The sequence below is a fragment of the Narcine bancroftii genome, chromosome 10, assembly GCF_036971445.1.
Source record: "Narcine bancroftii isolate sNarBan1 chromosome 10, sNarBan1.hap1, whole genome shotgun sequence".
NCBI classification, from domain to species: Eukaryota; Metazoa; Chordata; class Chondrichthyes; order Torpediniformes; family Narcinidae; genus Narcine; species Narcine bancroftii.
The window spans coordinates 74852271-74877464 of record NC_091478.1 but is presented as its reverse complement, the minus strand read 5'-3'; the positions used below and the strand labels follow the sequence as shown (position 1 = coordinate 74877464).

The 25194-nt window shown below is 45.2% G+C and overlaps 1 protein-coding gene across 1 annotated transcript in view; it reads right to left on the bottom strand.

Annotated features, from left to right (window-relative positions):
* Positions 1–25194, bottom strand: part of nlrc5 (NLR family, CARD domain containing 5) — a 172583-nt gene that overhangs the window by 33084 nt on the left and 114305 nt on the right. The window contains exons 34-45 of the mRNA XM_069901371.1: positions 23305–23388; positions 21091–21150; positions 20032–20070; positions 19797–19880; positions 18642–18725; positions 16633–16716; positions 13388–13471; positions 10889–10969; positions 6798–6881; positions 4136–4219; positions 2940–3023; positions 1121–1204 (exon numbers count right to left, since the gene is read on the bottom strand). Of these exons, the coding sequence (XP_069757472.1) occupies positions 1121–1204; positions 2940–3023; positions 4136–4219; positions 6798–6881; positions 10889–10969; positions 13388–13471; positions 16633–16716; positions 18642–18725; positions 19797–19880; positions 20032–20070; positions 21091–21150; positions 23305–23388 (936 nt within the window). The remainder of the gene's footprint in view (positions 1–1120; positions 1205–2939; positions 3024–4135; positions 4220–6797; positions 6882–10888; positions 10970–13387; positions 13472–16632; positions 16717–18641; positions 18726–19796; positions 19881–20031; positions 20071–21090; positions 21151–23304; positions 23389–25194) is intronic.

The following is a 25194-nucleotide window of genomic DNA, read 5'->3' as shown; positions in this document are numbered from 1 at the left end:
AGAAATTTGCATAGTAACCAATGGGCATTGTTATAAAAGTGGGGGGGGGGGGGGGGGAGTTTTGAATTAAAGTTTGAAGGTGAATTTTTGTAATAAAGTAATTGTTCATCTTTACCCTTGAGTGATATGCCTTCTTTGTGGTTGCTGGTTTGGTCTTGTAACAGAAGGCAGTGAAGAAATGAAATGTTGCCAAATTGATGAACTCCGTGTTCATGGTAGCCCAGTGGCACAGTTGTCACAGCTTGGGGATCTGCATTGCATCTAATCTTGGGAATTGCCTGTGTGGTGCCCATGCTCACCCCACCCATGGGTGCAGTTGGGGGGGGGGATGCCCCCTTTCATGGGCCAACAACTACTGTTTGCAACTGCCATACAATGGGACTAGGGCTGAGGCCACTATGTCTCTCTACTCATACAAGGAACTGTGCCTGTGCCTTTGTCCCTGTATTCATGCTGCACATAAAGGGACTGAGCCCAAGGCCACTCTGCCCTTGTACTCTATTCTCATCCTTCATGCAAAGGGTCTAGACCTGAGGCCACTTTACCCCTCTGCTCTATACTCATGCTGCACAAAAAGGTACTGGGCTTGTGGCCACTATGCCCTTACCTCTACACACGCACACAAAAATGGACCAGGCCTGAGGTGACTCTGCCCCTTTATATCTGCTAAATATCACAGGACTAGGGCTGAGGCCACTCTGCCCTTGTCTCCTCCCTTATGCTACATATAAGGTTCCTCTGCCATTTGGAAGGAATTTTTCAATCTTTTAGACTTCGGAAAGAACGTTCATGGGTGGAAATGCTTTTCCAAGGTACCCCTCCTTTTTACCTATTTAAATTTAACATCGATCCAATTTTACCGTCTCTTCATTAACATTCTCACTGCATCTGCCTGAGCCCACACCTGGCACTTTGAATAGTGAAGCAGAAGAGAACGGAATGCCTCTTGTGACCGACCCTTCAGCAGAGACTGGCAGCTGTTCACACCGACACAGATAACAATCCAAACCCTTTCACCTGTAGAGCTCTGGAGAAGGCAGCATCATACCAACACTCGCTCTTCAAGGCAAGCAGATCAATCATGTTGTGACCAATCAATGTGACAACACACCGCACTTACTCAACCTCTTCCACAGATGGACAATGTCTGAGGGCTTCTACCAACTCCTGGCCACCGACTGCTGTTATGTTGTTTCGTGTCAGCCTGTTGGTGAAGACACAATCATTGAAGTGAACCAAATGTAAAGCTCCCCAGATTGATTGTAGTAAAAACAGAAATGCTGGAGGAGCTCTGCCGGTCTCAAGGTGTCCATCAGAAATATAGGAAGTGAGAGTCGAACACCTTTCAATAGAGAACATTAGGGAGAGATCTAATTGAGACATATAAAATTTTTAAAGGATTTCATAGAAACTGTGATGAAGAACTCTGTACCACCAAATATTAGAGCAAAGCCACTCAGGGCAATATCTGGCTGATTGGACTGTGCTGGCCTGTTTTCAAATGTGATGTAATTGTTAATGTATACATGATTTGATCTGACTAGTTTGGGCGGCCTCATGTGGTTGAAATGGCATTTTCCAGTATTCTCCAAGGTAGACAAGAGTTTATTATGCAAACAAATTATTGTCACAACATTCAGATGTATTTACAGTAGAAATCCTCTGTCTCACTCTTCAAGTATAAAACTGCTTTCTAAACTGAGCTAAGTTTTCAAATAGGCTGATAAATAAAACCTATTACTGGTGCTTTGAGAGTTTCTAACTCCAATTCAGACAACTGCAATTCCAATGAATATCCTGGGAAAATCTCCCTGGAATAAATAACTGGATGTCAGACATTGAGCAGAACTAATTGCCCAGTCTCATTTTAATGGAATATACAATAGATTGAGTTTCAACTCAAACTTTACTGAACATTTATATTGGATTAAGACTGGACAAGATTTTGCCTGCTGTTGTTTAGACTCCTTAACAAAAAAAAAATACTGAACTTTAATTAAAATAATTTGCTGCAATAATTACATTTAACTTTTTTCATGTCCAAATTTTGTCAGGAACACTTCCCTAAAAAAAAGTTTTGATTCTTGCATCAAGCAGACAAATCCTTGCTACTTCTTCCATTTACTCTCCCTTGAAGACAAATCAGTTAGTTGAAGAATAAAGCACTCTCCACACACGATCTCTTCCCCCACTCTTCAAACAACAGCAACATATTCTCTCACTCCCTAGATCTGTTAACATGTGAATGCTCAGGCAGGCACAGTGAATTTCTGAACTTTTGCACAACTCTGCTTTGAATTCACCTGAATTTAATGATCCAGGCATTGCAGTGGGATAAACAACCTTCAATCCACGTTCTTTGGCTGAGTCTCAGTACAGTAGAACAGGAGTGGAATTAGACCACTTGGCTCCTCAGATCTGCCTTGCCATTCATCATGATCATGGCTGATCTGCCCCAAGGCTCACCTCTAAGAAAGACACCTTAATTAAGATCTCCACTGAAGTGGTTATTCAATTCAAATGGTGTCCTGGTGAGAGTCAGAACAGGTACATGTTCCGATCAGCAATCAGATGGATCGATGATTGTTACGGGATATTTTGAGAGAGGTAGAGTTAGGTTAAAGATCTGTCACTGTGGCATGGTACAGGATCGAGGAGCTAAACATCCTGCCTCCGTTTAAATGCATAAGCTCCCAAAGCAATCACCTACATAAACCATGAAGTCAGGTTGAGTAGTTAGAAATACAATTGCCCTGGGCTTTCCTGCTGGAAGAACCAGCTTCTGATGAAGATTGTAGAATGGGTGACAAGGAAGGCTATTAAACTCAATAATGAGACTGGGACTATCCTGCTCTGGGAAGCCTGTCTCCACACACCATGTGCTGCCTGTGAGGCAAGAGGTGGTGGCAATAAATGAAGCATCGAAAGCAGCCACTTACTTCAGTATCTTCAAACTTTTCATAACAGACAGGACATCAGCGAGTTTCAATGCTCCCACATCCTCCAGAGAATTGTCACCCAAACTAAATAGAAACGGATAATAAAGATAACTTCACACTTTCACGATTCAAAATCAAGATGATAAAGTGTGTGTTTCACCTTTGCTGCGTTTTGGCTTGGTCACCAAACGGAAACATCAGAAACCAAATAACATATGATGGTGGTGAGATTGTACATGTACCAGCCGAGCTAGATTCACTGCCATGACAGTGTTTACTGCAACATTAATGATAAGCCATTAATCCAATTATGTAAAATGTTTTTTGACACTTTGGTAGTTATAATTAACATGAAAGAACTTTTAGATGCTTGTCAGCTACACAACAAAGTCATTGGGCTTCAATGCCGGTGCTCACAGTGGGAGCATTAGTGGGCATGGCATACGAGCCGGGGCTCACAGTGGGAGCGTTAGTGGGCATGGCATACGAGCCGGGTCTCACAGTGGGAGCGTTAATGGGCATGGCATACGAGCCGGGGCTCACAGTGGGAGCGTTAGTGGGCATGGCATACGAGCCGGGGCTCACAGTGGGAGCGTTAGTGGGCATGGCATACGAGCCGGGGTTCACAGTGGGAGCGTTAGTGGGCATGGCATACGAGCCGGGGCTCACAGTGGGAGCGTTAGTGGGCATGGCATACGAGCCGGGGCTCACAGTGGGAGCGTTAGTGGGCATGGCATATGAGCCGGGGCTCACAGTGGGAGCGTTAGTGGGCATGGCATACGAGCCGGGGCTCACAGTGGGAGCGTTAGTGGGCATGGCTTATCATCGTATGATTGTTGTGGCTCTCAAACATCTGAAGATTATCATATGTGGCTTTTGAGTTAGGCAGGTCTGGCCATCCCTGTCCTAAACAGTACATTGTTGTAATGTAGGAAAGGAGGCAAAGCAAGATCCCATAGTTGAGTGATAACTATTGGCCAGGACCCCAGTGGCTGAGTGCAGGGGAGGGGGTGAATTCTCCTGCCCTTCTTGAAAATAAGGCCATGGTCTCTTTTACATTCACCTCCAGTTGTGTGGGATATCTGCAGAACTGTGCCCAGATTTGATCCTTATTCCCTGGAACAAGATCGTCATGGGCCTGCAAAGGCTCAAAGTTAATTCAGTCGGACAATGTCAGCTTGCCATTTTGTACTCACTTGATCTCTACCATCCCAGTGCTCCCTTTCAGTCCAGTTGCCAGCTCCGCTGCCCCTTTGCAACCAATGGAATTCAACTTCAGACTACAAGTAGGAGAGCAGAGGATTTTATTGCTTTCAAAGTACTTGAAGATACAAGCAAGATATTGAAAGTATTTGAATTACTCGCTTTCGTTCTCCTTTAACTTTCCCTGATAATCTCAATGCAAAAGTATTTATTTGATCTAATTGTAGAGGTGGAAAATGTTCTAGAACAAAATTAGCTAGGGTAGCCTGTGTTTAGTTTTGCACATCTTTACAGATATTTATACTGTATCAAGTTCATTATTTTCCGATTGTGCAAGTACAAACCGACAAAACAGTGTTCTCCAGTCCTCGGTGCAAAACACGCAGGCACACATACAGACGTAACACACATACAGAAGACACATATGCAGTACGTATATACATATACAAAACTAAATGAATATTGTTAATAAAGGGTGTGCATGAGCATATACTACATCGGGTGGTTCTTCCTTGTATCTTCCTCTCTGCATTTTCACTGCTGAATCAAACCGAGTTGGGTAATTGGGTGGCTTCAAGACCCCTGGGCCCCCTTCCTTTTATGGGTGCAATGGGGCACTAGAGATCACCATCTGCCCTGTTAGTTCTCATCCTCCATCCATGGGATGCTGGAGATGGACAGTGAGGCCTCACCATACACTGGATTCTGTCACTTCCTGAATAAACTGACTGTTGCTAGCAATGCCACATACGTCATTGCTGGAAGTGCACAGTGATGCGGGGGCCTCTGGTTTTGCAAAGTGTATTTACCTTCGAGCCAATGAAACTACTGATCACCATGCACTGCCTCCCTTCCCGTAGACAATATTGCCATTCGGTTCTGACATCAGCTAGATCATTTCACTGGTAATAATGAAAGAAACCTTTCAGATCCCTTCCACTGACACCCTGAAAACAAGACTGTCTCTGGACTCAACCACATCCCCATGCAGATGGATGTGCCCAGCCTTCCTCCTGTACACCTGCTGAATGCAAGATCTTCCGCATTGCTGCTGCTTCAAGATTCTCAGAAGGAAAAGGAGTGGAGAACTTTTTGCCTCCTGACATCAGGTGCCTCTCCAGTCATGTGTATATCACGCAGGATCTCTTAAAGGAAAGGGGCCCTAGTTTAATGTCTCCCAAGACCATGCCTCACAGCACTTCTCAGCACCAATGTACCCCACCATTTAGGTTTCAGTCACGACTGAGGATGTCTCCTGGGATGAAATGTTTCACTAAGGAGACTGGCTAGTTTGACTTTGTGTTTCTTGGAGCTGAGTAAGCAGAGGGGTACCTGATGGAGATAATAGCAGCACCATTAACATAGCATAGCAGTTACTGCAACACTATCAATATTCCAATGATACGGGCTCAAATTTGGTGCTGTTTGCAAAGAATTTGTACATTTTCTCTGTGTCTGTCTGGGTTTCCTCCAGGTGATCTGGTTTCCTTTCGCCCTTGGTTGTTGGTTAATTAGTGTATATGGGGGGGGGGGGGCATGGGCTCGTGGTCCTGAAGGCCCTGTTACTGTGCTGTACATCTAAAAAATACATAAGAGGTTTAAATGGGATCAGAGGAAGAACTTTTTTTGCCCAGCCAGAAGGTGGTTGAAATCTGGAACACATTGCCTGAGGAGTTGGTTGAATCATGTACTCTCACAATATTTAAGAAGCATCTTAACAAGCACTTGAATCACCAGGGTACTGACCTAGCTTTGGATAATGGGATCAGTGGCAATGGATTCTTAGGGGTTAGCAAAGATGTGGTGGGGCAAAGGGCCTCTCTCTGTGCTGCATGTTTCCTTGGTTCTCTCATGTACTCAAGGTGTGGAGTGAGGTTTGAACCCATCATCTTCTGCCCCTGTCACGTGGGAGGTAACAGGGTAGAGATGGACACCAACTGGCACAGAGACACTCTCCACCTCTGTCTACTGCAAGAGCAAAGTGTGCTTTGGAGGGAACTTCATCAGTACTCCATGAAGGCTGAAAGTTAGAGTGTAGAGACTACACAGAAAGTAGGAGCAAGGGCAGGAGTAGGTCACTCTGCCCCTCAAATCTCTTCCACCATTCAACATGATCATGGTTCTACATTCCACCTACCCCTCGTAAACGATTTTTCACCAGGTGGGGATGAGTTGGTAATCAACAGTCATAAATTTGAGAAATTAGGAACATATTCCTGGGAGGGAATGGACATTATGTGTCCCCATTGGAGACAACGGTGACCACAACTAACTTTAAAAGGGGGTGTATAAATTGTTTAAAGGTAGCATTATAAAGGGCTTAAGGGAGAGGCAGAGTGATCACCTCCTGTAAAGCTCTCTAAGTAGGTCCTCCAGTTTTTCCCAGTTGTAACTTGATTTTCATGGTGTGCTCATCTGTAATTACAGCCATCGACTCTAGCAATTAATAGATCAATCAGTCGATCAGCAGTGTATAACAGGGGCACGTCTGAACTGAAAAGAGATGGAATATCATGGACAGTTCAAGGTCTGTCAGGAATTGGGGTACTCGTTGGTTTGGGCATGAATGTACCTCCTGTCTAGTTATTTGCATCATGTGATTTTTCTGCCCATTTGATCTTTGTTCAGATTTGAACACAATAATGAGGAACTCACTTCAGTTTCTTCAGGCATGTCATTCTTGGTATCCCTTCAGCCAATAATTGTGTGCCACTGTCTTTGAGCAGCAAGGAATCCAAACTGCACAGAAACAAAGAGAATAGAGACTCGTTAAGGATTCTTGTGTCTATTTTTCACATTTTAATTGTGTTGCTTCATTTTAATTAAAAGGAGCAGACAATGCTGATCAGTCAATGGATCAAAGAAATGTATCATGCAATGTTGGGGTGTTTTCAACTTCAAAGACAAATCTGTCTGATTGTCTGAGTGGATATTGTTCATACTATCTAGCTCTGTACTTCCATAATGTATACTTTCATGAGGTATCAAATTAATGTCATTGTTTCTGGAATACCTGTATAAGATCAAAAAAACCTTTAGATCCGACAGTATTTTTATTGGGTAGTTTGCAACCTCTGAAAGGTCTGGGAGTAGATAAATTTCAACTTGCTTTTGTATATTTAGTTTTATCCGTAGTGAAAAAATGTATTGCTAGTACATGGAAAGATACAAATAGGATTGATATTAATAGATGGCTTAATGAGATGAAATATTGTTTCATAATGGAAAAAAAAATCACATGTTTCGCGTGATAACTATAGTTTTTTTATTAATAAGTGGTTGTTATATTCAGAATATTTACATTTTGATTTACATTGATTAGATCTTAATATGTATGCTTAATTTTTCTTTATTTTTTTTCTCTTTATGGCTCTCCTTAGGAGAGTTGGCTGAGGGGGGGAGGTTCTCCTTTTTTTCCTTTCTTTTTTCTTTTATATATATAAAATATAAAATATATCGTTCATGTTTAGTTTATTGTTATATATGTTACTTATTTTGAATGAATAAATAAAGTTTTTTTAAAAAATTAATGTCATATCATTAAGTTGATTAGTGAGTTTGCAATTCATCAGACACAAGAATAAAACAAAGATGTCAACTTCTGAAAAAACAAAGTACTGCAGTAATCTGGAAAATGTGCTGGGAATACCTACTTTTTTATAAATGACCTGGATGAAGAGACAGAAGGATGGGTCAGTAAGTTTGTAGATGATACAAGGGAGCCGGACTTAGGAATAGTGATTGATGAGCAGTGCTGGTCTGACCTGTGTCAGGCCAGCATGACTACAACCATCAACATACGGTACAGGCTGGTGCAATACAATGTTCTGCATTTGCTGTACCTGATGTCGCAAAAATTGAACAAATCAAAATCAGAATGATCAGATCAATGTTTTAGATGCAACGCTGAGGCAGGAACCTTTGTGCACACAACCTGGACATGCAACAAGAGGAGGAGCGAGGTCAAGCTCTAGGGAAAATCATATATAAAGAATTCCTGCAGGACCCTGAGTTGTTCCTGTCGGGAAACATTATGGACATAAGACTTACAATGAAGCTGTCCAAATTCCAAATTCAATTTGTAATGATCACATCGGCAGTGGTCAGGAAGTGCATAGCAGTTACCTGGAAATTTGTCTCCTGCCTGATCATCACTTGCTGGAACACGGAAAATGCAAATCTGTGTTCCCCTGGAGAAAATCACTTGTAACTTAAGGAAAGAATACGATACTTTCAAAAGTATTTGGCAACCATATTTAAATTTTGAGGGAGCATGACTATAGATAGACCATCGCGTCTTGTTGTCCTGCCTCACCTACCCACCCCTCCACCGCTTGGGGGGGGGGGGCGGGGGGGAGACTACTCGTCACGACCAGGTAAAGTAAAAAAAATGAAACAGTCTGCGCTCCGACTGCCGCGCCGTGACAAACCTACAAAATCCTGCCATATGTTTCATCCCTTTGTTGCAAGTGTCCTGTGTATTTGTGGTTACTTAAACGTCCAGTGTCAAATATGGGGATTGGGGTGGAAGGGAGATAAAGAGCTTGAACTCTGCAGAATCTGTATAATATGGAAAATTGTTGTCAATCATTGGTGCCAATAATGTTGATAACTGTTTGAGTTCAAGACTGGAAAATCATAAATAAAATATTCAATAAAAAAGGTTGTAGATATTGCTGAAGGTTATCATAGATTACAAAAGGATATAGATAGGATGCAAAGTTAGGTATGAAAGTGGCAGAAGGAATTCAATCCTGACAAATGTGAGGTGATGCATTTTGGTCAGACAAACCAGAAGGCTGAGTACAGGGTTAATGGTCAGTTACTTATGAGTGTGGATGACCTTAGGGTCCAAATCCATAAATCCCTCAACATTGCCACGCAGGTTGATAGGATAGTTAAGAAGGCCTATGGGATGTTGGGCTTCATTAATAGGGAAATTGAGTTCAAGAGTCAAGAAGTCATGTTACAACTCAACAGATCTCTGGTGAGACCACACTTAGAAAATTGTGTTCAGTTCTGGTCACCTCATTACAGAAAGAACGTGGAAGCTATGGAGGGGGTGCAGAGGAGATTTACAAGGATGTTTCTTGGATTGGGAAATAACTCATATGAGGCAAGGTTAGCAGAGTTGGGATTTTTCTCTTTGGAGCGTAGAAGGATGAGAGGAGATATAATAAAGGTCTACAAGATTATAAGAGCCATGGATAGAGTGGACAGCCAGCCTCTGTTTCTCAAGGCAGGATCAGCAAACACCAGAGGACATGTACAAAGTGAAGGGAGGGGAGTTTAGAGGAGACATCAGGGGTAATTTTTTTTTAAACATAAGAGTTGTGGGTGCCTGGAATGCCTTTGTAATGATGGTGCTGGATGCTGAAACATTGGGGGCATTTAAGAGACTCTTAAACAGCCATGTGAATGGAAGAAAAATCGATCCTTACAAGGTAGGGAGGGTTTACTACTGTTTTTTAAGGAATATATGGTTTGGCACAACATTGAGGGTTGAAGGGCCTGTACTGAGCTGTGTTCTATGTCAGGTAGCATTTGTGTAAAGTGAGAAATTGGTTTCATGTTTCAAGCCAATGCTCTTTCACTGGTACTGATTGATGCATTGGGGTTAAAGACATTGGACTGTTCTGCAGTGACACCTCATCAGTCCCTGTCAACAAAGGGATCCTGTTCTCTTAATCTGTGATTAAGCAAAGAGTAGAACGCTGGAGTGACGCGAGTTGAAATGGAGCTTGTAAAGGACAACCATTGGTGGAATGACGAGGAGCTAGTGAGAAAACACAAAATCCGGTATAGATAATGCTGGAAAATGAAACATGGGGATGATGTACAGTCAGCTCTTTCACATCTGTGCAGGGGAGAGTAGAGTCCAGATTAACTTTAGATCAAAATGATGATTGCTGCATAATTTAGGAAAGACTAATGTCACACAGTCTGTGATCCTGCAAGCAAATCCTATATTCTCCCAGTGCTCCTTGACCACCCATTTGACTGGCTCTACCCAGTTACGATAACCACTGTTCCCAGGACTGTGTCTGCCACTTCTGCAATTGACATTTTCATTTCACTCTCATTACTTTTAAAAAAAAACTGGGACTCCTGTCTCTTTGAAATAAGTTCTTCCTCATCATCAACTAAAAACATGGCAATATAGGAGGTAGGAGCAGGAACTGGCCCCAGAACCGCTTAAGACATTTGTTAGATTGTGGTGGTTCCGTTCCAGGACTCGGCTCCACTCTCCTGCCACAGTCGTTGATACCACAACAGGCCAGATGTCTATTCCCTCACTCAACTTCAAACTATCCTGGTGAAAGATGTTAGCTTTCTTTTGCCTTTTTAAATTACAAACTTTCTTTTGAATTTTGTGACACTGGAAAAATATCCAATCAGCCAAACACCTGACACTCACTTTTGACTTGCACCCAATCACACACTTTCCCTTCTGGCCTTAACTCATCCTTGCCCTGCACCTATCCTTGCATCCAATTAGATATATAAAGTATCTTACAACCCTGAAATTTTCTTCCATTTTCATTCAGTGGAAACTTTCAATATTTTTGGCTTTTATTCCCTTTCTGCAGTGTACCTGATAGTGTGGCTCACTCATTGCAACATCATGACATTTGACAATGTGATTTTCTTTTCACTTAGCTGATCAATTTCTATCTGTGCATTGGCAACATAACTACAAACACATTTGGCTTGTATCAGGAGAAAACAGGGTGATATTCACTCACTTTATCTCTTCCAGGCTGGTGCAGTAACTGAGTCCTCTTGCCAAATTGTTCGTCTCCGTCAAGCCAACAGTTGAAGCCATTCTGGGCAAAATGAAAGAGCAAACACTGTCATCCAACAGCCCATGGCTACACTTAGACTGACAGACACAGCCTTCCTGTAAAGGTTCCAGCCGCCAGGTCCGAATGCCGATGGTTCCATACTGGCATTAAATGGCCTGTTAATGAGCCAGTGGTGTTTTTTTCAAATCCTGCAACCATGGGGTCCGTGTCCAAGATGGGATACCTTTACTGGCAGCGGCCTCGAAGGGTTGCAAATTTGGGGCAGCAGCGGACCAGCGTAGGGCAACAGAAATGGGGAGAAACATTCTCCCCTCCCATCCCATTGAGAAGTAGAAGCAAAGGAGATTACCACAGTAGCAGACCAGCAAGGGGCTCAGCGGCTGAAGGACCCACACATGCTGTGGGCTCTGAGGATTGGCTCAAGGGAACCAGGTATCAGAACCGGGATTTGAGAGGGTGCTGAGGGCAAGAAGGGCTCCCATCCTGATCATGTTGGAGGTTTGGATTTGGAGCTCGGGTTGCTGAGGCTGTGGGAGCACTGGAGACAGATCCATGGACTCTGAGTGAATGAATGGACTCACTTTTGGTTCTCTTTCTCTGACTGTAAGGGGCACTGGGTAATACGAATGACAACTCGTTATCTGCCTTCCAGCAAAGGAAAATTTTGTGTCATATTACATTTTCTGTTTCATTACATAACAATAAAAGGACCTTGAATCACGAACCCCAACTGATTGATGCCAAGACTGATGGGTTGTGGGTTTCATTAAGCTAATGTGCACAATACCACATCACTTCAGAGACTGGCCTCTGTTTCATGCTTTTGGGGGCAAGAAAAATCGGCTTCAGCAGCTGGAAAAATGTAAAAACTATGTCTGAGTAGATATCTACAGTGGAGCAGTGGGAAAGTAGTCGGTTAAAAGGGAAACAGAAACTGAGCCCCAGTGTGTGTAAGTGGAGTGTTGGAAACTTTAAATGGTGGCATGAGGGCAGTGCAGGAACACGGGACCCGGTGTGTGGAGTGGCGGGAGGGACCCGGTGTGGAGTGGGGAGAGAGGGACCCCGTGTGGGGTGGGGAGAGAGGGACCCCGTGTGGGGTGGGGAGAGTGGGACCCCGTGTGGGGTGGGGAGAGAGGGACCCCGTGTAGGGTGGGGAGAGAGGGACCCCGTGTGTTGAGGGGAGAGAGGGACCCCGTGTGTTGAGGGGAGAGAGGGACCCCGTGTGTTGAGGGGAGAGAGGGACCCCGTGTGTTGAGGGGAGAGAGGGACCCCGTGTGTTGAGGGGAGAGAGGGACCCCGTGTGTGGAGGGGAGAGAGGGACCCCGTGTGTGGAGGGGAGAGAGGGACCCCGTGTGTGGAGGGGAGAGAGGGACCCCGTGTGTGGAGGGGAGAGAGGGACGCCGTGTGTGGAGGGGAGAGAGGGACCCCGTGTGTGGAGGGGAGAGAGGGACCCCGTGTGTGGAGGGGAGAGAGGGACCCCGTGTGTGGAGGGGAGAGAGGGACCCCGTGTGTGGAGGGGAGAGAGGGACCCCGTGTGTGGAGGGGAGAGAGGGACCCCGTGTGTTGAGGGGAGAGAGGGACCCCGTGTGTTGAGGGGAGAGAGGGACCCCGTGTGTTGAGGGAGAGAGGGACCCCGTGTGTTGAGGGAGAGAGGGACCCCGTGTTGAGGGGAGAGAGGGACCCCGTGTGTTGAGGGGAGAGAGGGACCCCGTGTTGAGGGGAAAGAGGGATCCCATGTCTGCTTCACCATCAGAGCTATTTCTGAACAATTGGACAGTGAGTTATCTAACTCCTCTGTATTTCAATGCAGAAAGGCAACAAACACCTGAAATGAATGAACTCCAATGAAAAACAAAATAATTTAACACAAGATTCCATGACAGTTTACATTGAAGTGTTTATTCCTTCATTTACTGCGTCTAAAACAAATTGGAAATCATGTTGAACTGTAACCAGGAGGGAAGTCTTGTGTTTTCTCTCCTATTTTATCCTGAAATGTGAATATAATATCAACTGGTGAAGCAATCCTTTGGGAATGATTCTGTTCGAATGTGGTAATCATGCTGCAGCTTACAAGGCTTATGTACATGGCAAATTTGAAACAAATTTGTTTTATTTTAAAACGAGGACGGGATGGGAGGGATTTGATAGGAGCCAGTGGGGGGACTGGTGAAACAGGCAAGGATGAAAGATGACGGACAGATGGGGAGGCTGAGGCAGATGCCAGTCAAAGTGAGTGTGAGGCAAGAGTGATAAATAGGGGTTAAGTTGAGGAAGAGTCAGGCAACTGGAGGGGGTGATAAGTGGAGACAAAGGTTACTGTGTTGGAATCTGGTAAGTAGGGAAGGTAATGTGAGCTATTCGGGGAGAGGTGAAGGACTAACTGAAAGGCAAGGAGGCTGGCGATGAAGCAAGAAGAAATTTTATTTTGGTGCATACTTGATTATCCTCAGCTGTTTCAAGCCTGGAAGGATGTTTCCCAGTTCCCTGGCACTTTCCACCCCCAGTTCGTTGTGTGACAAGCTGTAATGAGAGGAAACAGAGACAATAAGCAGCAGGGTGCCCATCCAACATGCATTCTAATCCCTGAAGCATCTTCTCCTCCAGTGTGGGACAGGTTTTATGTAATCACAGTGGCAAGGGAATCTGCATCACATATTGGAAGGCAGTCACAGAGAGTGCGAGCAGCAGTGGAGCTGAGAGCTCTGAAGCTGACAATGTCCTCAGCTTCATTTTTCCCACTCAGAAGCATCTCAAAACCTCATATAAGCGCATGACACCTACTCTCCCAACTTAAGATTTTGGTTAGACCAGGACTGACAAGAGCTGTTTTGTTGGCAGGCAGTGGAATAAGACAAGAGGTGAAGACTTGTCTTTCTTGATGGTTCCTTTTAATCTGTCCAGTCACCAGATCTGATATGAGCTCAAGGTACACTCTAGTGGTTTGTCAAAAGATGGGATCTATGGGGAGACAGGAGTCTGGGGTGATGGTAGCGAAGGTGTAGTTCCCACTTCCCCACTCCCTTCCCCGAGGGACTGAGATCATTCATGAAGTTTTGGATGTGAAATTTGATGGGTGGTCTGCAGTAAGATAAAAAGATGAATGAATGCCCGGTGAAATTGTTGAATGCTTGGGAAGTCCCAGCAGAGAACATGTACTTAAGCAAATGACAGGGGCATGGGGAGCAAGGTTTAAGCAGGACTCCAGCCCCCGCCTGCCCAGCACAGAAGAGTGGGTAACTCCATTTGTACAATGTGCACCAACAACAGACCAACCTCAAATGGCTGTGGTCACAGCTTCCAAGGGAAAACAAGCCCGAGGGATACCCGATGTAGGTGATGCTCTTTTCTGACCTCCATCAGAGGAAGAAATTCCCAGGATGACCCAGGAAAAGATTCAAGATTATGCTTCAACCCTGCTTGAAATATTGCAAGGTCCACTCTGACTCCTAGGAATCCTTGACCCATCACCGCTCGACGTGAAGGAAGGCTATTGGGAACCTTGAGCCCACCATGTTTTGGGAGCTGATGGCAGAGGGAATGCAACACCTCACATGCTGCTGACCTGCCTACAGGAGATTCCAGGGTTGGGCTTGTTGTCCCAGACAATGGTCACCCGCTTTCACATTGGCACTTTAACCCAGTAATTAACTGTCAATCTACCAGTTAACATGCCAGTGTGAACGCTTGTGAACCGGCACACAGGCGTCAGATTGCCTCAGGGATGAACTGCCTAGCGAGGTAGTATCATGGCTGATTCATTTTGAATTGGCATATGGTTAGCCCAGTGTGAAAGGGACAGGTGGAGTCATCACTGCTGGAGGATAGGCGCCCCTTTGCTCTGTGATGCCGAGCAATGTGAATGTGAAAGGGTGCAGAGAACCGGTTAACAATGGTCCAGAGTGAACAACTATGCTGGTATTTTAAAATGGTTCATTGACCCGCCAGTTTAGCAGTTTGTCAATGTGAAAGGGGCTGGTGGCTCGTGGATATGTTGGAAATTAATCCGCTGCTTCATCCCCACACACCATCCTGACTCCACCATCAGTCCTGCCGCTGCACTTGCTCAAACTGTTGATTAAGCAATGCAAGTGCAGAGTGTGCAATCCTAAGAAGTGTTACTGAAGTACACCCTCGGAGGGTGTAGCCTCCCTACTGAATGCCTGCAGTCTTCTACCTGGCACAGTTCAACCACTGGGGAACCACTGGCTTGGCGTAACAGGATCGTTTCCCAGTTTCAACGAGGGCCTTGGCATAAAATGGACCAGGGAACGAGTCACCTGCACTTTGGGCAAGAATAATGCCCTAACACTGAGATGTCCCTTTATCGAGGTGCTTTCTTGGAAAATACCGAGCGGCCTGAAATAAATAATGTGCAAAGGTTTTCCACATGCCATTCCTTATTGTGAATCTCTCACTGTACAAAGGTACATGAACACTTGCCACAGTTATAATCAAATGATCACACAGTTGGACTGCTGTAACATTTTCTGAGAGAATGGTGATACCACAACTCTTAACATTCAAAGGTGTCCAATACCAACTTCACGATTATAAAATTACCTTTTATTTTTTGTTGTTTTGATTTCACTTCCAGTTGTCACTTACTCTCACTGCAGCTCTGAGATAGTGCAACAAAGTCAAGGCCACAGGAAGGGAATCAACGACACCTGGGCAGGTGTAATCATTCAACAAGACAGGAGCAGCCAACCTGAAGTGAGGAAGGGAGCATCGCAGCCTGGTTGGGGGAGGGATCTGGGAGCTCACTTTAATAAATGAAATGTGACCCATTGAAGTGAGCAATTATCAAGAGCAATGTCCATAGGGAGTGCTGGCAACGAATGGCCACAAGGCGGCGCTAAAACTGCACATTTTGTGTAACCTTGAGAGATACTGTTCTTTGTCTTCTCCAATTTGAAAGTTTAAAGTAGAAGTGTGCTATGTGTTGTTGCTGCTGACCAGAAGTTCAAAGGCCAGAGAAGGTGCCTCGAAAATATTATCAAGAGTTTCAAAATCAAGGCAAGTGTGAAGATTCCCACCAATCCTAATCCAACCCATAACCTCATGTCTCAATGTGCACAGTACTGATCGACTGGTCCCAATTTCAAATAAATACGACTGTTACACACCATTTACTCATCTGGGGGGTTGCAGGCCATTTGTGCTCTGCACAAAAGACTTCCTACTTACTCAATCTCCCTCCACCAACAATCCCTTTCCACTTTGTGCACGAATCCAGCTTCTCTTGCAGGGCGGCTTGCCGCTAACCTCAACTACTCCACGTGGTTCACATTTTAACCACATTCCCTGGATAATGGTCGCGTGTTCTGGTTCATTCTCAGGAGATTGTGTAAGTAGGAATGGCTTTTTTGCTCTTTGTTTATGCATGTGTTGGCTGAGGGATAAGAGGTAGCCAGGCCATGAGGGAGCACTCTCCTGGTCTCACATAACCGGACCCGATAGGGTGGAGTAACGGGAGACACTAAGTGAGTGAAGGTTGCCATTGCACCCAGCAAGGTTCAGCAACATCAATGGGCTATTGGAAATCAGAGTTCTCGGAATATAACTACCAAATGTAAAATGAGGTGGATCAAGAATATCTTGTAAAAGGAAAAGCTAAACTAACCAATCATCCAGACAACAAACAAAGGCACAAAAAAGATAAAAGCATAGATCAGCCTTACTTCAACTCTTCAAGGCTGTGGCATCTGCAAATACCACCTATCACTGTTACCATCCCCGCATTGCCAATGTTGGTGGCGTCCAGACTGAGAGAGGAGAAACAAAATGTCACCATGAAAAAAGCAGCAAGATTTGAAGTGAAGCATTTGTTATGAGGCAGATTTTGTGCCAATGTATTGGTAAAAAAAAGAGGCAGTTTTTTCTCCAATAGTATTAGCACATGCTTAAATTCAGCTCAAGAGAGGATCTTATTTCAGAATGGGGAAGTAAATTGTAGACGAATACTCCCATTTTCCCTTCGCCATCCCTTGCCCTGACACCTCCACAGCCACTGTTATCAGGCCCCTGATGCAGATCTTCACCATTTTCAGATACCCGGCATTCACAGTGATCAGGGGTCCAGCTTCATGAGTGAGGAGCTGCGCCAGTACCTGGTAGCGTGAGGTATTGCGACTAGTCGCATGACTAGCTACCACCTGAGGGGCAAAGGCAGTCCTCCTGGTCCTGAGGTCCAAAGACTGGTTCATTGACTTGGCAAAAGGCCCTCCCCAAGGCACTTCATGCCATTAGGTTGCATGTGCATGGCTACCAATCAGAGCGCCTTTTCTCGTTCCCCAGGAAATCGACGACTGGGGTCTTCCTCCCAGCTTGGCTCACATCTCTGGGACCAGTGCTCCTCCGCAAAAATGTGGGGGCCCATCAGTCCAACTCGCTGGTCGAGCAGGTGCACCTCCTCCACACCAACCAGAACTATACCTACATCAGGAACCCCAGTGGCCATGAGGACACCGTCTCGACCAGGGATCTGGCACCAACAGGGACCCCACCCACCCAGCATCACAACTCCCCGGCCCAAACTCCCCACCATGGGTACCCATGGCCCACCCAGGATCTGGGGGTCGACCTCCTCCCACCGCCCCTCCAGAGAGCTTCACTCCTAGCAGACCACATCCACCCAGCCACCCCCTCACGGACAGACACCATGGTGCCCACACCAATGCCTGCCATGGCTACACTAGACTCAGCCAACCTTCAGTCAGCAACCACACCCTCGCCGATCTTTGACCAGGATCCAACCCTGCAATGGTCCCAGAGACTCTTATGGCTGCTGGACCACCTGGATCTGTAAATGCCACCCGGCACCGTTTTAAACACCCACTCCCAGGACAATTTTAAGAAGGGGCTGCTGAGTGTGGTGATACGACCACCATCCTACTGCAGGGGTCGATCTCGATACCTGCAGGAAGACCACCTGAGGGCTGACTCCACCTGGCCGGCTGTCAATCAGCCTACATGAATATAAACCTGGGCCGGCCTCTACTGAGCCAGTCACATGGGGAGCCACCAAAGCATGAACTGGTGTTCAGACTTTTACTGGAATAAAGCCTGTTGTACAGTCTTTGAGTTTTGTGCTTGCTTGCTGCTTCCTCAGTGCACCATACACCCATCCAAAATACACTCACATTGAAACACCCTAAATCTCATCCACTTTAAATCACACTCACATTCAATCACACCCACTCCAAATGTCACCCACCTTAAATCAAATTCACCATTCCCTAAGATTGAGGCCCTTGTCTTGTGTGAGGCCTTGGACTGAGATGATTGGAGGATTGTCCCAGCTAAGGCTCATTTACTATCACCCATTTTCCCCTTTGAGTGGCCAGGATTGTGGGAGCTGACTGCCAGGGCAGAGGGGTGTTGGGCTGGCTCTAAGTGGAGGGGGAGGGGAGTACAGGTCAACCATTAAAGGACAGGGACTGTGGAGGGGAGGGGTCGGGAGAAGGGAAGGAACTGCAGCACATGATTGGATTTCTGGGCCAACTTCTCCACCAATGACAAAGCAAACAGGGTTTTAAAACCTGGTCCTTTTCAGTGTACAGGGCACGCTGCACCCATTTAACCATCAAAGAAGTGATAATTTTGATTTTTAGGAATCAAATCAATGTCCGATGATATAGATTCAGCAAGAGATTGAAAGTATGCATCAAATTTGTGCCCCAGAACTTACCTGAGATTCCTCAGCGCCCGGACAACTTGAAGGATTTCAGCCAGTATTTCTGCTCCCTTGTCGCCCAAGTTATTTTGACATAAACTGTGAGAGAATGAGGAGAAGGTCTAACATTAGAAACGAGGGCAGCATAACCTGGCACCAACCTTAGTGGTAAGCCATCATTCAAACCTTGGGCCGGTCCATCAGATAAATCCACAGACCTGCCAACAAGAACAGTTCATGCAGTGAAGTATTGGAAAGGCAGTGCACAAACGTGCTGGAGAAACTCAGCAGGTCATGCCACATCCACGGGAAGTAAAAGGCAGTCAGCATTTTGGGCCAGAGCCCATTCTTCATCTATGCACTTCCAATTTACAATGGCAATTTTGTTTGGATGACCAGCCAAATTGCTGAAGAGGAAAGTTGGCCAAGGTTTCCCCCTGCTCTTCAATTGAAACTGAGGGATCTTCGACAACAAAATTAGGAAGGCAAAGAGAATATTGGCTTTGTGTCCCATCCAAAAGATGGGGTCTCTGACAGAAAAGTTTGGAAACACACTGGACTATCAGGTTGGATTCAAGTCCTACAGTGTAACTAGGCAACAGAATTTTAGCCACAGAAAATAATTATTAAATCCCAACTACAATGATTCAGTGAAACTTCAAAGGAGAGAAGGGGAGGATAATTTGCAAATGGGACATCTTGTTTTCATTAGTATTGTGATTCAGTGAACGATCACAAGCTGCCCAGGCCTCAAGTCAGAGAGTCAGAGTCAAAATCCTGGAACTTCATTGTCATGTCTCTGACAAAACAATAAAATGAGAAAATACTGGACATGCTCAAGAGGTCATGCCGCATCTGTGGGAAGCAGTGAACATTTGGACAGAACACTTTGACTTTAAGCATTCTCTGTTTCTCTTTCCACAGATGCGGCCTGACCTGTAGAGCATGTCCAGCACTTTCTCTTTTAATTTGAGATTTCCCCAGTATCTGCAGATTATTTTTCTGTTAGTTGGATGGAATCTTTATAAAGACATCAGCACTCTACAGGAGTTTTTCTAAACCTGGGTGGGTGCAGTATGTGGCCACAATATTTCCACTCGGCAAGCACTAAAAACAAATCCCAACCATTCACATGTAAAACAAGAAAGTACAAATAAAGGGAAGACTTACTGGAGCTCCTTTAGATTGGGATGCTGTTTAATAATGGATAAAAGATCCACAAGATGGGGTGCCTCAATTCCACACTGTTGCAAACTGTAGGTTAGCAAGGAATAATTCATCCCATTACATCAATCTTTCACACATAAACTCTCAGTATATTAGATTCACAAAATAACTGTAAATGACAATTCTCCAAGTATAATTTCAATTCAAATGGTCAGAGCAAATTAAACAGAGTGATTACCTGATGATCCTCAGGGAAGGGTAGGACACTGCACTGGTGCTGGAAGGAATCAGAAAGATCTCAGATCAGCTTACGTTACTGGGAGTGCTGAGGAATTCATGGTAGTGAAGTGCTAAATGCTATTGCCTTACTGCTCCAGGGGACTTGGACTTGATTCTCATTTCACGTGCTGTCAGTGTGGAGTTTTCATGGTCTACCTGTGACTACAGGGATTTCCCAAAATGGTTAGTTGGTCAGCTCTGTAAATTAGCCCTCAGTGTGGGTAGGTGTTAGAAGAAGCCGAGGGGAAGTTGATAGGGGTAAATGTGAGGGAAAACAAGTTGCAGGGCAACAGGGAAGTAAGGAGCTGGGGAATGGAATTAATGGGATTCCTCTATTGGGAAATAGAATGGATCTAATGGGTTGCCTGGTCTCCTTCATTGTAAGAGGTGAGTGAAATGTGATGATCATCAATGCCTCTCTACTGGTAACGATGAAGTGATTCAGCTCAGTGGAATACAGATGATGCACCTGCACTGCCTTTCCCCAGGCCATTTCTAGAAAACGTTATGGAGCAAAGATTCTCATGCTCTGCTTATTCCAAGGAGACAGTGCTCAGGAGCAACATGGGACAAGGACAGGGAAGGGCAGCAATGACACTTTACCTGAACCACTAAGAGTAGACTGGGGTGAGATGGAGGCTGAGGAAGGCAAGGTTTTCTGGGTATACCAAGTGTGAAATGCAAAATGTTCTGGGTGACCAGGGAAGGCCTCCAATCGGAGTGCTGCTGAAAGGCCTACCATTTAAACCACTCCAGTGGTTCCAGCATTAAAGTAAAATGAGGTGTCCACTGACCCTGTTTGATGGCCACACACCTAATATCTCAGCCTCAGCAGAAAAATGAAAATGAGCAATAAAACCTGGATGAACACCAGGACTAGGAACAGGAGCTTGAGAAGGACACTGATCTTCTCGTGCATTCTCTGATATTCAATAAAATGATACTTGTCTCAACTTCACCGTCTTGCTTGTTTCCCACAGCCTTTGTCACTTCTACATGACACCAGCGATCCACATACCTGACAGAGTTTCTCTTGCCACTCTCCATTAACCTCACCAGCGCTTGCATCTTCTTTATCCTGTAAAACACATTTTTAATGGTCATTCTAATTAGTCATCAAACTGTAGATTCTCAAACAGGAAGCCAAGCCAAGATTTTTCTCAGTAAACAGCAGTGAACGGCAAGGAAAGGTTCTTCCATCTTCTTTCCATTCACATCATAGGACAATGCTGCTGCAACTCCTGGGACAGAGGGATCATTTCCTCACCACCGACAGAGACATAAGATGTCAGCTGAGAATATTGTGACCCCAGTTTGGTTAAGTGCAGAGGAGTAGACAGATTCCATGGGTGAGATGGTTAAATTATGAGAACATCCAGGTTGTGCAACACTGGCCTTTTATCGACGTGAATGAAATATCAATAGAACTTGGTAGTATCAACATAGAGAAGCTTGTTCTTTGATGGTGGATTGATCAAGGGAAGATGAGGGTGCGTTAGGCTTGTCAGGTTGGTTTGCTTGAACTTGTGACAGAATGTGTGGGACAACGCTGGACGGTGGATTGTGCCATGAGATCAGGCAGAGTGGGCCTGTGTTCTCCTTTAGAAGGACATGGCACCATAGAAGCATAGACCACTGGAGCACAGAAACAGGAGCTTAGGCCCCATCTAGTCCATCTTCTGCCCAATCGCATCGACTTGCACCAGGACCATGCCCCTCCATATCCTACTCATCAAAACTTTCTCTTAAATGTTGAAATCGAACCTGCATCCACCACATCCACTGGCAGCTCGCTTCACATCCTCACCCATTCTCTGAGCGAAGAAGTTCCCTCTTATGTTCACCTTAAGTATTTTGTCTTTTGCCCTTATCATAATTCTTCTCATTCTTGTCGCACCCAACTTCAGTAGAAATAGCCTGCTTGCATTTACTCTATCTGTACCCCTCTTAATTTTGTATATACAGTATCTTATCAAACCTCCACTCATTCTCTGACATTCTTAGTAATAAAGTCCTAACCCATTCAACCTTTCCCCATAACCCAGCACTTCATCTTCAAGGAACGTACTTGCACATTTTCTCTGCACTCTTTCAATCTTATCAATAACTTTCTTGTCGTTAGGTGACCAAAACTGCACACAATGCAAGCAGTGCTTGACTTAAGACCATAACGGGGACTGAAGGATTGGTTGTAATTTGGGTTGGCTGTTAGTCAGGGAACAGGGACTTTGGGTTGCCGACGGGAAACGGGGACTTCAGGCTACCGTTGGGAATGGGGTCCACTGTATACAGCACTTTTAATACAAAATATGTACTTGAACAGTAGTTTTAATAAAGATTTCTGAAAAAAATTTGGTTGTTTGAACAAACCAACATTTTCAAATTCTAGGCATTGAATAGTTTATTACTTCCCTTTTCAGAAACAAACACCTCACAATTATATGTAATGGTGCCCCAAGATAAAATAGGGATGTTTTGACCCTTGGGGAGAAATAGTTTAAAAGGGAGAATATTGGAGTAGCCACTTTACACTCCCATTGACTTCATCAAGGGATGCCTCAAAGGATTCTGATCCTACATTGCCCATTTTAAACAGTCACCCAGAGTCAACGTTGCCACTATTGAGTTTTGCAATGGGTCAAGTGTCTGAACCCCTTCTCCAGAAATGATTAAGGAATCTAGCTTCATACCTCATCTTATTCGAACGCAAAAGAAACTGGTAATGGAAAGATCCTGCTGTAATTTGAAGGACAGTCTCTGGAAGTAAACTGGGACACTTTGGAAGCGAGCTCTGAAAGCTGAATTGTAGCTAATGGATGTTGTTGACATGGTGAGACTGAGGTGGGTTTGCACTGGATTATCCAGGTTTCTATGTTGCCTTCCCGTTTCCCCCCCAACCCCAGTTTTGCTTTCCCCAATGGGTTCTAAAGAGTGGGAGACTCTAGTCAAATTACTTCAGGAATCTTGAGTATGTGAAATGTTAAGGAGCAAATCATCGCTTCCTGCTTGTCAGCTCCATCAATGCATAAGCACGGACAAATTAAGCCCAACCATTCATTGGCTGCACTGGAACAAGCTGAAATTACTGGGGTCCCAGTTTGGTCCATTTTAGATCATTTAAAATAGTTTTCATGCACTGCTTACATTAACGTTGAACAACAGAATTACCAAACACAGACCTTATTGATGATGATATAAAGTATGTCAGATAAGGAAATTCCTTTGTACTGACCTAATTTCGGCAGCGTTCAGGTGGGTTTGGATGCACTTCACAAGGTTTGCGGCATTTGCGCCATGTATCCAATGCTCTTCGAAGCTGAAACAGAAACTAGGACCATCACTGCCTGCGCCCAGATTTCAGTTAAAAACTTGCAATTCTGACATGGACAGTCCTCAGTGGGATCTGGACTGAGGATCCTTCACATCTTGGCTTTTAAAATGTTGAATGTGTTGCTGAATAAAAGAGGGGAAAAAGTCAAAGTGGATTCCCTTTATCATTCCAATGCTGGAGTTCAGTACATCTGGTCATAAAAAGTCAAGAGATAAGTTTGAGAGGGTATAGGTGTTTAGTATGGACCTTGGAATCTGTGCCAATGACTGTTTCAATCATGTACCTCTCTATGCCAACTTCAGTGGTGCCTGAGGCCATGGGAATTCCAAATTGTTTTTTTCCCCACTTCTCCCAGTGGTTTGCATAAATAATGTACTGTCCAGCAGTGGGGTTAAGATTCAGGTGACTGGGGGTGGGAAATGAAGACTGATGGCTGGAGGAGAAGTGGGGAGATGCAAACTTGGTCAATCTGGTCAGACCCTGATATGGGAGTAAGATTGGGGTGGTGGGAAGGAGTAATCATTCCTGTGGAGCTTTTCTACCATGCTAAGCCATGGGAAGGTGGTGTCTAGGTGCAGAAGGCAGATCAGGGACCTTGATTTGTGGAGACTGGAAGCTGAAGTGTGAGGAAAAAATAAAACAAGTGAAATAATGAAACTTTACAGCATGGAAACAGGACATATCGGCCTTTCGAGTCCCTGCCGGTTCACACAAACCACTCCACTAGTTTCCCATATCCATGTACACATCCAACCTTCTGTTCAATGACAGAAAGGACCCTGCCGCAACTATCTCTTCTGGAAGATCATTCCATTCTGCCACCAATCTCTGAGTGAAGAAGCATCCTCTAACATTTCTCCTAAAGTTTTGCCCTCTTGTTCCAGCCTCCCCTGCCCTCTTGATCCAGCCTCCCCTGCCCTCTTGATCCAGCCTCCCCTGCCCTCTTGTTCCAGCCTCCCCTGCCCTCTTGTTCCAGCCTCCCCTGCCCTCTTGTTCCAGCCTCCCCTGCCCTCTTGTTCCAGCCTCCCCTGCCCTCTTGTTCCAGCCTCCCCTGCCCTCTTGTTCCAGCCTCCCCTGCCCTCTTGTTCCAGCCTCCCCTGCCCTCTTGTTCCAGCCTCCCCTGCCCTCTTGTTCCAGCCTCCCCTGCCCTCTTGTTCCAGCCTCCCCTGACCTCTTGTTCCAGCCTCCCCTGCCCTCTTGTTCCAGCCTCCCCTGCCCTCTTGTTCCAGCCTCCCCTGCCCTCTTGTTCCAGCCTCCCCTGCCCTCTTGTTCCAGCCTCCCCTGCCCTCTTGTTCCAGCCTCCCCTGCCCTCTTGTTCCAGCCTCCCCTGCCCTCTTGTTCCAGCCTCCCCTGCGTTCAGTGGAAAGAGTCTACTCATGTCGAGTTTATCTATTCCCTTTATAATTTTAAATACCTCTATCATAACCCCCTTTAACCGTCTACATTCCAATGAATAAAGTTGCTGTCTCCTTCATCTTCCTCTGTACTCTAGATGTTGTAAGTCAGGCAACATTTTTGTAAATCTTCTCTGCACATGGCCTCACCAATGCCTTAAACAGCTATATTCTAGTCTATGCTATGATTTATGAAGGCCAGCATGTCAAATGCCTTCTTAACTACCCTGTCCACATGGGAATCCACCTTCATGGAAATCTGTACCATAACTCAAGATCCCTCTGTTCCTCTCCATTCCTCGATGCCCTCCCCTGAACTGCATAGGTCCTGTTTTGATTATTTATTCCGGAATGCAGCACCTCACACTTGTCAACATTAAATTCCATCTGCCATCTT